We start from the raw sequence: 12,042 nt of genomic DNA on the forward strand, positions 1-12,042 counted from the left end.
GAAAATCTTTTTTATAGAAGATTATTTTTTAAATGTTGCAAGAAGGAAGTTGCCAAATTCTGTAACCATTTAGGCATGTGACAAAAGGATACTATGTTTTAAAAAAGGTAGATCCTGCTTTTAAGAAGCTCACATAGCAGAGGAAAAAGACACACAAAAAGCATGGAAATGGATGTGCCTGAGGTCAGCACCTGCGGTAGGCTGGGTCTGAGCGGGAGGGGGCGACAGTGGTGTAGAAGGGGTGCCATTCCCACCAGACTGAGGGCCAGGAGGAAGCTGGGAGGGCCAGGCTGCCTGCACAGAGGTGACAGTCATAATAGCCACCATAGGCCTCTTTCAGGTGGACAGAGTTTGCATGGCAGGGGGACCCAGGAGTGGGGGAGGACACGCTCAGCCCCAGCTGTGAACAGTCACCTGTGTCAGCAGCAGGAGATGGTCCTGTCAGAGCTAGGAGTGTCCCTTTTGTGGGCTGAAATGACTTAACTGGAGAGAAGGTGGAACTGTCCTATGATTATGTGAATTCACAGCCTGGAATGCAGTCTTACTCCAATGTAATTCTTTCAAAATACATTTTTCATAAAATACTTCTGTTGGATTGTATCCCCTCAAAATTCCTATGTTGAAGTCCTAAGCCCCAGTACCTCAGAATGCAGCCTTTTTTGGAAAGAGGGTAGTTGCAGATGTAGTTAGTTAAGATGAGGTCATAGAGAGTAGAGTGGGCCCCTAATCCAGTATGACTGGTAAATTTATAAAAAGGGAAGATTTGGAGACAGACACAGACACACACACACAGAGGGAGAATGTCATGTGAAAACTGGAGTTAACGCTGCCACAAGCCAAAGAACTCCCAGAAGCTGGGAGAGAGACCTGGACAGATCCTTCCCTACAGCCTTCAGAGGGAGCAAGGCCCTGTTGACACTTTGATCTTGGACTTCTAGCTCCCGGAACTATGAGATAAAATTATCTGTTGTTCTAAGCCACTCAGTTTTTGGTACTTTGTTACTACAGCCACAGGAAACTAACACAGCCTCCTTTCTGAGGAGGTTGTTCTCGTAACTGGGCTGGAGGAAGGAGGCCAGTTGCCCTGGAATCCCTTGCACAGCTAAAGCGTGTTTACTTTGCTCCCGTTGCCATGACAAAACTAAGTGAATCCTTGAGAGATGGATGTATTTTGTGTCTGGCTCACAGTAGTGTTTTCCATTACTTTACACTGATGATCAATCTTGAGACATTAGGAACAAACTGTAGAAATGCTCTAAGAAGGTGAGTGCTAACAGGAGAAAGAACTAAAATTAAGTCATGTTACAAAGTATTTTTGCATGTTACAAAGTATATATGCACAAAGCCACTGGAGTACACAGAAACAATATGTAACTGTATCCCACAGGGCAACTATTGCTACAGAGATACCTTGAAACAAAGTTTTAATGAGCACTGTTCTAGTAAGAATGTAGGAACATCACCTGGTAGATAATACCTTAAATTTCTATCATATTTTGGTGGCAAGATCTGAATAGTTGAAAAGCATCATACATTGAACATTATGCATTATAATTAATTTAAAAAATTATTTCCTTGTCTTAAAGGACATTAAAGTCCACTTTTGGAGCATGGGAGAAACATAGCATAATTGTCAGCAATTTATTAGGAACACAGACTAGTACAAAAGGATGGAAGGGACTGGGCTATTCTCATCTCAAGACTCTACAGGTCTGTTAACTCTGAATAGCAACATGTTCTTGAACCAAGCCTGTTTTTTAGAACTGTTCTTGACAAGAAACTAGGTGGCATCACCTCTGGTGCTGCTTTAGAGTTTCCTGCACGCAGCCAGGGTGTCACTGGGGAGGAGAGCACACAGGCACCACCCAACCAGGAAGTTCTGCAGACCCAGTGGCAGCAGAGGAATACAGAAATAAGGGTCTCTTTTAACCTCTCTGGTAATAATTGATGTACTATGCATGTCCTGGTGAAAAATGTGATTCACTGAAACATGACTGTTCTTCCAGACCCACTATAGGTGGACTATGTTTCTATATGCGTAAGCAGCATTTCATGGTGGGTAACACAGTAAAATATTATGGGAAAGAGACCCAGAGCATCATGCTAGTCTGTGCTAAGTAAGTATGTGCTCAATTAAAGGATGAATAAACTACTCCAAGGACATTCCCTGGATGGCTTTTAGCAGTCTGCGAGACTCCGGAGCAAGCTTCATTTAATTGTGGTAGATTTCAATGACCTTATCTGTCCAGATCTCTTCCAGTGCTAAAATCATATTATACCATATCATCACAACAGCATAAAAATTCTTACGGAATTTAAGGGTCCATACGCACTTTGGATTCTGCTTTCCCAGCTGGCAAAAACTCCATTTCAAAAACTGGATTATCATGGTGGCCAACAATTACGAAGTAGAAGCTTCCAGACATTGTCTTCGATATATGGCTCCTAATTACTTAAATGAAAAATAATATATATTTTTAGTACTCAATATTGAAATTCAGAAATGGCTAACAGGAAGTCTAGAATTCATTTATTTTTTTTCCTTAAACCTGACATTGTAGAGGAGATGCCACGAAACTTGGCATGCTTTCCAGTATACTACCATAGATACATGGCTTTGGGACTAAATAAATTATATATCTGTGATATGTCCTGTAGAATCTAATGTACTATATTTTCATAGGGAAATTGGAAGACCTCTAATATGAAATCATAAAGACAACATCCTCACCATCTGAAAGTTTGGAACATTTAGCTCAAGGGTTCCTGTGTGTCTGGTGGAGTAAGCTGGGCTTAACTTAGGCTGGACCAGTTAGCACCAGCATTGACACTGGGAAAAATTAATAGAGGATACCTGTAAGTTAAGTACAATAGACAGTGGTGAGAAGGCAAAGAAAGCAATTGTCTTAGAAATTTCCAGGAAGCATCCTTCAAAGGAAGCTGAAAACAACTCTACCTCATGTCATCTACACAGAAAGGAGAGAAACTCACATTTATCTGCAGACTGTGTGCTGTATTTGTCTTCTTTCTACCTGTGTGCTATAAATATAAGTCTCTGCAAATGTAAGAGCCAATGATATGCCTCCTTATACATCAGCTTATAACAAAGGAAGAAACAGTTTTGTATTCTAGAAAAGATGGAAGAAATAATCCCAAAAGGAAGACATTCTGAGAAAGTGAGAGGTCTTGGAACTCAGGTTAACAGTTTGGCTAAAGAAATGAGTAGCTGCGACAGAGACCATCTGGCCCACAAAGCCAAAAATATTTACTATCTGGCCCTTTACAGAAAAAGTTTGCCCCTGTTTTAGGGGAAAGATGAAAAAAAGGCCCAAATAGTAAAAGTAGATAACAAAGACAAGCAGGAATGATAAAAAAAAAAAGCTGTGCAAAACCAGGAGAATTGGCAAAAATTCTCCAGGGAAAGCGAGGGGATGAGAGATGGAGACTGGAAATCTGAACAAAGTAAACTGATATTATGAATTCTTGCTGGACTAGGTTTCAGAGCTGGAGTGTGCCAAGGGAAGGGCTTACTTTCTTCAGCACGAATATTTAAGCAGCAGCAAAAAAATGTTTAAGCAGCAGCAGAAGGAAGAATATGCATAAGGAAGATAACCTGCACCCACCCACCCTCCATGGAACTCGATGATTGGGAGCAGCACGGTGCTAAGCGCTGCAGGCAGACAGACAGAAAGAACTGAAAGAACGACCGACAGCACAAGGGTGCTGTTACAAACTACTCAGCCAGGCAGAGGATGAGACAGAGCTTTCTTTATATACATTCTGTCCTTGACTTGAGCTGCCAGTGACTTGATTTGGTAAACAGCTGAAGAAGCAAGAAGGGCTATAACTCTTCATTCAGTTCTGCCAAGGAAAAACTGACAGGTGAAGTGGAGGAACTGAAAACCCCGGGAGAAAATGACCCCATTGTTTCAGGAAGGGAATGGCTGCAATCACTTAGCAAATATTTGATATGGGGCAAAGGTGAGGCAAACTCTAGAATTCCACCCTGTGCAATATATGGAACTTTCTGTGAGGATGGAAATGTTCTATACCTGTGCTGTCCGACATGGGAACCAGTGAGCATTGGAAATGTGGCTAGTGTGAACTGGATTTTTAATTTTAATTAATTTAAACATAAATAGACACACGTGGCTAGTGGTTATAGTATTGGACAGTGAAGCTCTAGATCAGTGTTTCCGAACTTTTTATAAAAGTTTGGGACCTCCTCCACCTTCTCCCCACTGATAAATTACTTAGAATTCAAATACAAATAAAACAACTGCTGTGATTGAAGTGCCTGTGTTGGTGTGAGTGTGTATGTGTCTGCTCAATTTTGCTGTCATCTTAAATAGGTGCCCTTGAAGCATCTCCAAGGAAGGCTTGGTCTAGAGGTGGTCAGGAGGTAGCTCCACAGAATTTGGAAATAGGTTAAACTAGGAAATTTGGACAAGAGAAGAATCTAAGATGGTTTCCAGATGTCTGGCTGGGTGAACAAGCGGAATAAGTGGTCCCCTCCCAAGATGTCCACACCCTAATCTCCGGAACCTGTGAATATGTCAGGGTTCATGACAAAGAGGAATTAAGGCTGCAGATGGAATAAAGCTGCTCATCAGCTGACCTTAAGATAGAAGATTAGCCTGGATCATCCAGGTGGGCCTGATGTAATTACAAGGGTCCTTAAAAGCAGGACATAAAGGAGGAAAGTCGGGAAGTGTAACTATGGAAGGATGGTCACAGAGAGGTAATGTTGATGGTTTTGAAAATGGAGGAAGGGGCCACAGCTAAGGAATGCAGGAGGCCTCTAAAAGCTGGAAAGCACAAGGAAACAGATTCTCCCCTACAGCCTCCAAAAGGAACGCGGCCCTACAGACACTTTGATCTTAGCCCAGCGAGACCTGTGTCGGACTTCTACGCTACAGAACTGTAAGATGATAAATCTGTGTTGTATTAAGCCACTAAATTTGTAGCAATTTGTTACAGCAGCAGTAGGAAACTAACATACATGTCAAAGCTGGAAAACTCCCAGGTATGAGAGAAAAGGAAGGAAATGCTCAAGGAGGTGTCAGCAAATGAGCAGAAGGTGCATTCTAGGAAGAGACTTAGGACAAAAGGGAGTTCACTTACCCTGGGGCATGGGGTTCAAGGCACTGTGGAAAGGTGTTGCAGGGAGACAATGACGGTCAAGGTGAAGATATCTGGAGCAATGTGGGGCTGATAGTGTGGAAAAGAACAGGGGCTCTGTTTTTTCCAGCATGCATCCCAAACACAGCCTGGTACACAGAAAGTGCTCAATAACTGCCATATGGAACTACGATAAGGAGGGGGGTTGTAGGTTGGAAAGTGTTGTCAGGTGATGCTGGAATGCAAGGATGAGCCATGGTGGGATTTCAGTGTTAAGCAGCCTCAACACTGCAAAAAACCTTCTGAAAGCTCCAATGCTGAGGCCCTAGAGGCCTGACAGCGAAGTCTGTGTTCAGGTGGCCCACAGCACCTTTGTGAGAAGTTGTTGAAGTTTGTTAAGGTACCTATGAACAAATCCTCCGTGACAAGGGACTGGACTTGGTGGCTGATGAGAGAGAGCCAGGACTCTCATTTGTGGTGGAAACAGCAGCTGTCCCTGGTGGTTAGGGCAACTTGGGCTTCTTTTCAGAGGGAGACAACTAAAGAAATCAACTTGGTGATACGAGGAACTTCTCTGAGCTGGGCACAGAGGCTCTCACCTGTAATTCCAGAACTTTGGGAGCCTGAGGCTGGAGGGTCACTTGAGGCCAGGAGTCTGAGACCAGCCTGGGCAACATAGCGAGACCCCATCTTTACACAAAATAAAAATTTTTAAAAAGCCAGGCATGGTGGCATGCAACTGTATCTCAGCTACTTGGGAGGCTGAGGCAGGAGGATCACCTGAGCCCAGGAGTGCCTCGGTTGCAGTGAGTTATGATTGTACCACTGCACTCCAGCCTGGGTGACAGAGTAAGACCCTGTCTCACAAAAAAAGAAACCAACTATACAACAATAAGACAAGGGAAACCTAGATTAAGAGCAGTTCATCTACATGAACCCTAAAGTTTTAACTTACTGCAAGCTCAGTAAGAGGCAGCAGTCTGATATGATGGTCAAAAAAGTTGATGCAATTATAGGTTGCATTAAGAGAAAGCCAATGTCCAAGCAAGGTTGAGAAAAATGTCAATGTCCTCTTTACTGATAATATCTTTGGGGAAGGTACTCAGTTCTGGGAATCACATTGTAAAAGAATCAATAACTGAACTGTTTGTGTTGGGGGAAGAGCAGGCTCTAGGCTAGGGAGTGTTCTGGAAATGATAAAAGCAACTGAAAGTACTGAGGATGTTTAAACTGAGGGGGTGGGATGGGGAAAGGGAGTGGGTCTGGCAAAATACTATCTAAGCTGTCTAATGGAAAAGGGATTTGGCTAGGGATAGCAAATAGGCTTCCTCTCCTGAGCGAATTTCAATCACCTGTTAGTGACCGCCAGGAACTGCTGCTGAGAAAGATTCTCAGACTAAGTGCTGTCAACAAGAAAGAACGCTGTGCTCAATTGTCCCTGTTGGCTATGTGGGTTTGGGAGGTGCAGTGTCTACATGAGGGCCAATTTGCTAACTCTGGACTAGACAGACTTATTCCAAACTGCTCCATAGGCCAAGCCCAGGGCTGCTCATTTGAAGTTAGGAGGAAAATAGAAATGTGTAAGGGGAAGCTAGAAACCACCAGTGCCAGAGTGGGAGGATGAACTCAATGAACTTAGAAGTTCCTTCCAACTATGGAATCTTAAGTTGCAGGCAAATGAAAGACAACACTCGAGGACTCCAGTTCCAAAGCCACCCATTTTTTTTGGCAACCTTTTTTATAGCCTCTACAGAGGAACTTGTAGATAAGCTGCCTTTTGCTCCCGATGGCAGTGGTTTCAGTTGTTCCACAGACCCAGGGCTGCAAGAGTAAACTGGTGTGGCATGGGACATGTCTATTGCAATGAGGAGTATGAATACCATTGATAGGTCTCTAATGTGACAGTTTCCCAATATTAGAAGTAATTCCCCTACCCCTAAATGAGGTTATGTTGGCTTTTGGAGAACATTTTATTTAATTCTATTCAACTTCGGGACCAAAGGTGGGAGTAGTAGTGAGGGGGTCTTCAGGCACAGATGCTTTCTTTTAACAGTGACCAAGTGCTTCTACTTTTAAACAGCATTTACAACATATCAACATCTTGAACACTTCATCATTTCACTATTCTGCTCAAAATCCTTAATGCTTCTCAGCAACAGGACCATGTACTAGTATTCAAAATGATTCCCACATTGCTCCACATGTCTTTTCTCAACCTTTTCCACCTCTGCTGCAGTTGACTGGTTTACTTTTTTGTCCCAAACTCACTTTGCTTGTACCCACTCCGGAGTTACTGTTCGTATTTTTCTCTTTATGCTTGGAATGTTCCCCCTGATTCTGTGTGCAACCCTTACCCATCCTTTAAAGTCAACTAAGTCCCTCCTCCTCCACAGTGATTTCCAACAAAAACCTACAGGCTCTCTACCTCCTATGATAATCCTGTCACTCTTGCTGCCTCTAAAATACTTTCAGTTTTTCACAGCCAGAGAGCAAAACTCATTGTACTCTTCTTTAGTGCAGTGCAGAAGCTGACACTGATCCAATTTTGTCCTCATAGTACTTAGATACCTTATACTCCCAGTGCCCAACTCTGGAGTCAGGTCAGACTCCTCACTGCCCCCAAGAGAGTCCTGACTTTTTTTTTTTTTTTATTCCTTTGCTCATTTTTCTCCCCTCCTATGATGTTCTCCTTTTTGCCCATCATCCAAATCCTACCCGTGAAGCCCCTGATAAAATCACACTTTTTCCACAGAGATAACCTTGATCATTTCCATCTTCAACCACCTCTCCTTTACCTAAACTCTTTCCGCAGTCTACAAAACATCTTAGTTCTTGTTCAATTCTTTGGCTGTAAAGTTTTCACTATTGCTTCTGAGAGATTTGGTGCCTTTTCTTTCTCATTAGACTTAAGCATCTTGGGTGCCGGCTCACCTTTCCCTACGGCACACAATGGTAGGTACTCTAAAAACGTTTAGCTCTGTGCTTCTCAACCAGGGGCGATTTTGGCTTCCCAGAGCTCATGTGGCAGTGTCTGGAGACATTTTTGGTGTCACACCTGGGGGAAAGGTGTGCTACTGACACTTGGTAGAGACCAAGGATGCTGCTAAACCTCATACGACGCACAAGACCGCCTCCCACAACGAAGAACCTTCCGGCTCCAAATGGCATTAGTGCCGTGGTTAAGAAACCCTGAGTTAGCTGAATGGCCCCCGGAAGAGCGAAAGAGGCAAAGTCCCCGAGACAGTGGGCGTTTGCAGGTCGGAACGCAGTGTAGATTAACCAGCTGGGGCCGTCCGGGTCCAGCCCGGCTGTCCCAAGGCCGCTCAGGGGTGGAGGTACAGGGCCAACATCCACGTCACAGAGGGGCTGGGACGTTCCCCAGGGACCTAAAGCGGCCGCCCCCGTATTCGCTCCATCCCCTACCTGCCGCAAGATGCCGACAACGGAAACGCCCAGTCCGTTACCACAGCGAAGACCCGCGCTCCGCAGCTTCTGCTGCAACTGACAGAGCAGTCCTCGCGAGACCTCGCGGATGCGCTCCCGCGAGATGCAGGTGAAGTTTCCGGTCGGGGCCGCGCAGCCGGGCGCATGCGCTGTAGCGCTCGGGACGGGGATTGTTCGGCTCGGCGGGCCTCCGGGAAGGGGGAGGGTGAGCGCTGAGAGGTGAAAACAGGCGGTCTTCCGTTGCCTTCTAGTGCCCCATCTTTCCGGGTCTCCGCCCTCCAGTCACCTTTGAGTGTCGCGCCTGGGTCACGGGCTCGCCCACCCCTCTGAACTGCGAAGAAAGGAACTGCGCTTTCTTGCCAGAGTTTCTATTTCGGAGTTCAAGGCAAATCGTTCAGCACCCTTGTTCCTCCCGACCCCCCGGGACAGCGGCAGGGATCTCAGAGCAAGGATTCCCCTTCGTTTTGGGCCTGCAGCCCGAGCTGGGCCTTGAACTCGAGCCACAGCGGGGAGGAGCGGGCGGGCTCGGAAGGAAGCTGACACCTGACGATGGCTCAGGTAGATACACCTGCGCCTCCTCGGGGACTGGCGGAAATGAAGTCTCTTGTTTGTGTTCGTTAAAGCTCCTTTCCCCGCTGGGCCTTTTAGGGCTTTCCCGGAGGCCACTGGTCTGTTTTCAGAAATTCACATCCCCTCTGCCGGCCAGGTAACTTGTAACCGTTTTGTCTTCCAGTCCACCATGGCCCCCAAATGTGATGTGTTGAGTCAAGATGACCTGCGCAAAAAGTTATACCAGACGTTTAAGGATCGGGGCATACTGGACACACTCAAGGTATGTGATTTTCGCATATCCGTGTCATAACTTTTACAACTGTAACCTGGAACAAGTAGTCCACATTTAAATTCATTCAGGGCTTGGGTTTTAATAATAGTATGATATATAGATTGTGTTGGTGAATTACATTTTTATATTCCTATATAACTCTTTATTTTGAAATAATCTATGGAAAATGTTCGAGAAAATGTTAAGTTCGAGTCCTCTTAAAAGAGCATGTTTAATTAATTTAACTGACATTAAGATAATGGGTGACATTTATATAACAAACGACACATTTTAATAAGACTAGGCTTTTTTTTTATAAATTTGGCTTATAGGTTCCTAAATTAATAAGTGCTTTTGTAATACATTTGGATGAAGGACATCAACACCACATAGAAAATATTAAGCTTAATGTAGACCAGTTTGGAGAATGAAAAATTTCTTCTTTAAAATATATTGAGACATATGAATATTTAATTTGGGCAGCAAATATTTATTAGTATACTTTGGATTAACAGCAGGGAGTCAGATTAGCTCAGCGTGTTTTCATTATGGTGTACATTTCAAAAGCATATTTTACATTTAAAATGGGAAATTAAAGAAGAATGAGCTTGATTTTTCTCCACCCCTTCCCCATTGCTTTTGTAACTTCATAAAAATACTTCAAACTCCTCTGGAAAATACAGATAAAGCATAAGGGAGAAAAATCCTCTCTAATACAGCCACTAATTGGAATAATGCATGTATATGTATATCCTTTTTAAATTTAAATTATAATGACAAGCATTTCCCTGTTGCCTTAAAGGTTTCTTTCTTTCTTTTTTTTTAACCCCCCAAGACAGGGTCTCGCTCAGTTGTGCCAGGTAGAGTACAGTGGCATCATCATAGCTCACTGCAACCTCAAACTCCTGGGTTCAAGCAGTCCTCCTGCCTCAGCCTCATGGGTAGCTGGACTACAGGCACATGCCACCACATCTGGCTAATTTTTCTATTTTTAGTAGAGATGGAATCTTGCTCTTGCTCAGGCTGGTCTCGAACTCCTGAGCTCAAGCAATCCTCCCGCCTCAGCCTCCCATGGTGTTAGGAGTACAGGCGTGAGCCACCTCGCCTGGCCCCTTAAAAGTTTCTTGAAATCCTCATTTTCAGTGGCAACAGTCACATTTTTGGATGTATGAATAATATATATAGCAGTCCCCTGTTGTTGAATGTTTAAGTTATATCTTCCAACAATCCAGAGTTGTGAGGAAGTGGTGAATTTTTTCCTGTCCTTGATATCCTGATCATAAGCCACTGAAATGAGCTTCTAGGGAAATGAAGTGAAGAGTCCCTAAGCGGTCTGGCTAGTGACCAGTTCACTTGGAAGCTGGGGAAAGAAAGTTTTTTCCAGAACCCACTGGGCTGCTCGTCTTTCGGCCATGGATCTAGAACCATTCTGGAAATAAAAGGAAAGATTCCAGTGAATGTGACAAATTTGTGTAAATCTGTAGTGAAATAATCCTGCTGAAATTTTTTCCCCTTGTGTTTGTTGATCTAGACGCAGCTTAGAAACCAGCTAATTCATGAATTGATGCACACTGTATTGAGCGGAGAACTGCAACCTCCCTCCATTTCAGTAGAAGGAAGCTCTCTCTTAATAGGCGCCTCTAACTCTCTAGTGGCAGATCACTTACAAAGATGTGGCTATGAATATTCACTTTCTGTTTTCTTTCCAGAAAGTGGTTTAGCAAAAGAAAAGGTAAAGTCTTTCCTTTTCTGTTTTCAATTTTTCTATTAAGTTTCTTCCTCTGATAATTGTAAAGTGCTACTTGGTAGCTAAGTGCTCCTGAGTAGCTTAGTCCATTTCTCGTTCATCTTTGAATTCATATCATATCTGCACATAATGTGTTATATAACAAATGGCTACTAAATTTGATTGTTGTTAATTCCTTGATATCTCAGTCGTTTGTAAAATAGTGATATGTAGAATCACTGAATGTTTTGGAGCTAGAATTGATCTTACTTTCCATGTAGTCTAATGAAACTCTGCCATTTCTGTTGAATGTCTGCTATGAGCTTGGTACTGTGTTAGGCACACTACAGGTGTTTCATGTTTTACAGATGAGGAGAGGTGAAGTGATTTGCCCAAGGTCATGTAATTTGTAAGTGGCAAAGCAAGACAGTAAATCTAGATCTCTAAAATGTGCTCTTTTTACTATGTTATGGTCTCTTAAGGTGTTTCTCTTTGTAATACTTCTCTTTGTCAGAGAAGTGAGAAATATGTGATTTTTTACAAAATTAAAGTTCTCAAATATTAAAACATGTCTTATGTTTTACCACTCTTCTAATTATTTTAACTATATATTCTTCGCCATTACAATTGAACATAATAGTCCCACTTTATTTTAAAGGCGGATATAGCAAACTTTTCCTATGTGTGTGTGTGTTTAATATTCATTTCTTCAGAGCAATTTTGGGTTCACAGCAAAATTGAGTGAAAAGTACAGAGTTCCCATATACCCACCCCACACATGTACAGCTTCCCTTAATATCAACATTTCGCAAGGTGGAGCATTTGCTATAATTGATGAACCTACATTGACATGTCATTATTACCCAAAGTCCATAGTTTACATTAGGGTTTACATTTGGTGGTGTTCCTACGTTTTCACCCTATTTTA

General features: G+C 43.2%; 2 protein-coding genes across 2 annotated transcripts in view; one reads left to right on the forward strand and one right to left on the reverse strand.

Annotated features, from left to right (window-relative positions):
• The window catches only part of TRAPPC2 (trafficking protein particle complex 2), a 12,583-nt gene extending 3,915 nt beyond the window's left edge, over window positions 1–8,668 (reverse strand). Inside the window, exons 1-2 of the mRNA XM_012649795.1 lie at window positions 8,545–8,668; window positions 2,334–2,452 (exon numbers count right to left, since the gene is read on the reverse strand). Coding sequence (XP_012505249.1) covers window positions 2,334–2,426 — 93 coding nt within the window. The 5' untranslated portion in view covers window positions 2,427–2,452; window positions 8,545–8,668. The remainder of the gene's footprint in view (window positions 1–2,333; window positions 2,453–8,544) is intronic.
• A 132-nt stretch (window positions 8,669–8,800) lies between these two features.
• OFD1 (oral-facial-digital syndrome 1) overlaps window positions 8,801–12,042 on the forward strand; it is a 41,784-nt gene continuing 38,542 nt past the window's right edge. Inside the window, exons 1-3 of the mRNA XM_012649809.1 lie at window positions 8,801–9,123; window positions 9,299–9,397; window positions 10,920–11,120. Of these exons, the coding sequence (XP_012505263.1) occupies window positions 9,115–9,123; window positions 9,299–9,397; window positions 10,920–11,120 (309 nt within the window). The 5' untranslated portion in view covers window positions 8,801–9,114. The remainder of the gene's footprint in view (window positions 9,124–9,298; window positions 9,398–10,919; window positions 11,121–12,042) is intronic.

This window comes from Propithecus coquereli, unplaced genomic scaffold (assembly GCF_000956105.1).
Source record: "Propithecus coquereli isolate 6110/MARCELLA unplaced genomic scaffold, Pcoq_1.0 Scaffold303, whole genome shotgun sequence".
In the NCBI taxonomy this organism is placed as follows: domain Eukaryota; kingdom Metazoa; phylum Chordata; class Mammalia; order Primates; family Indriidae; genus Propithecus; species Propithecus coquereli.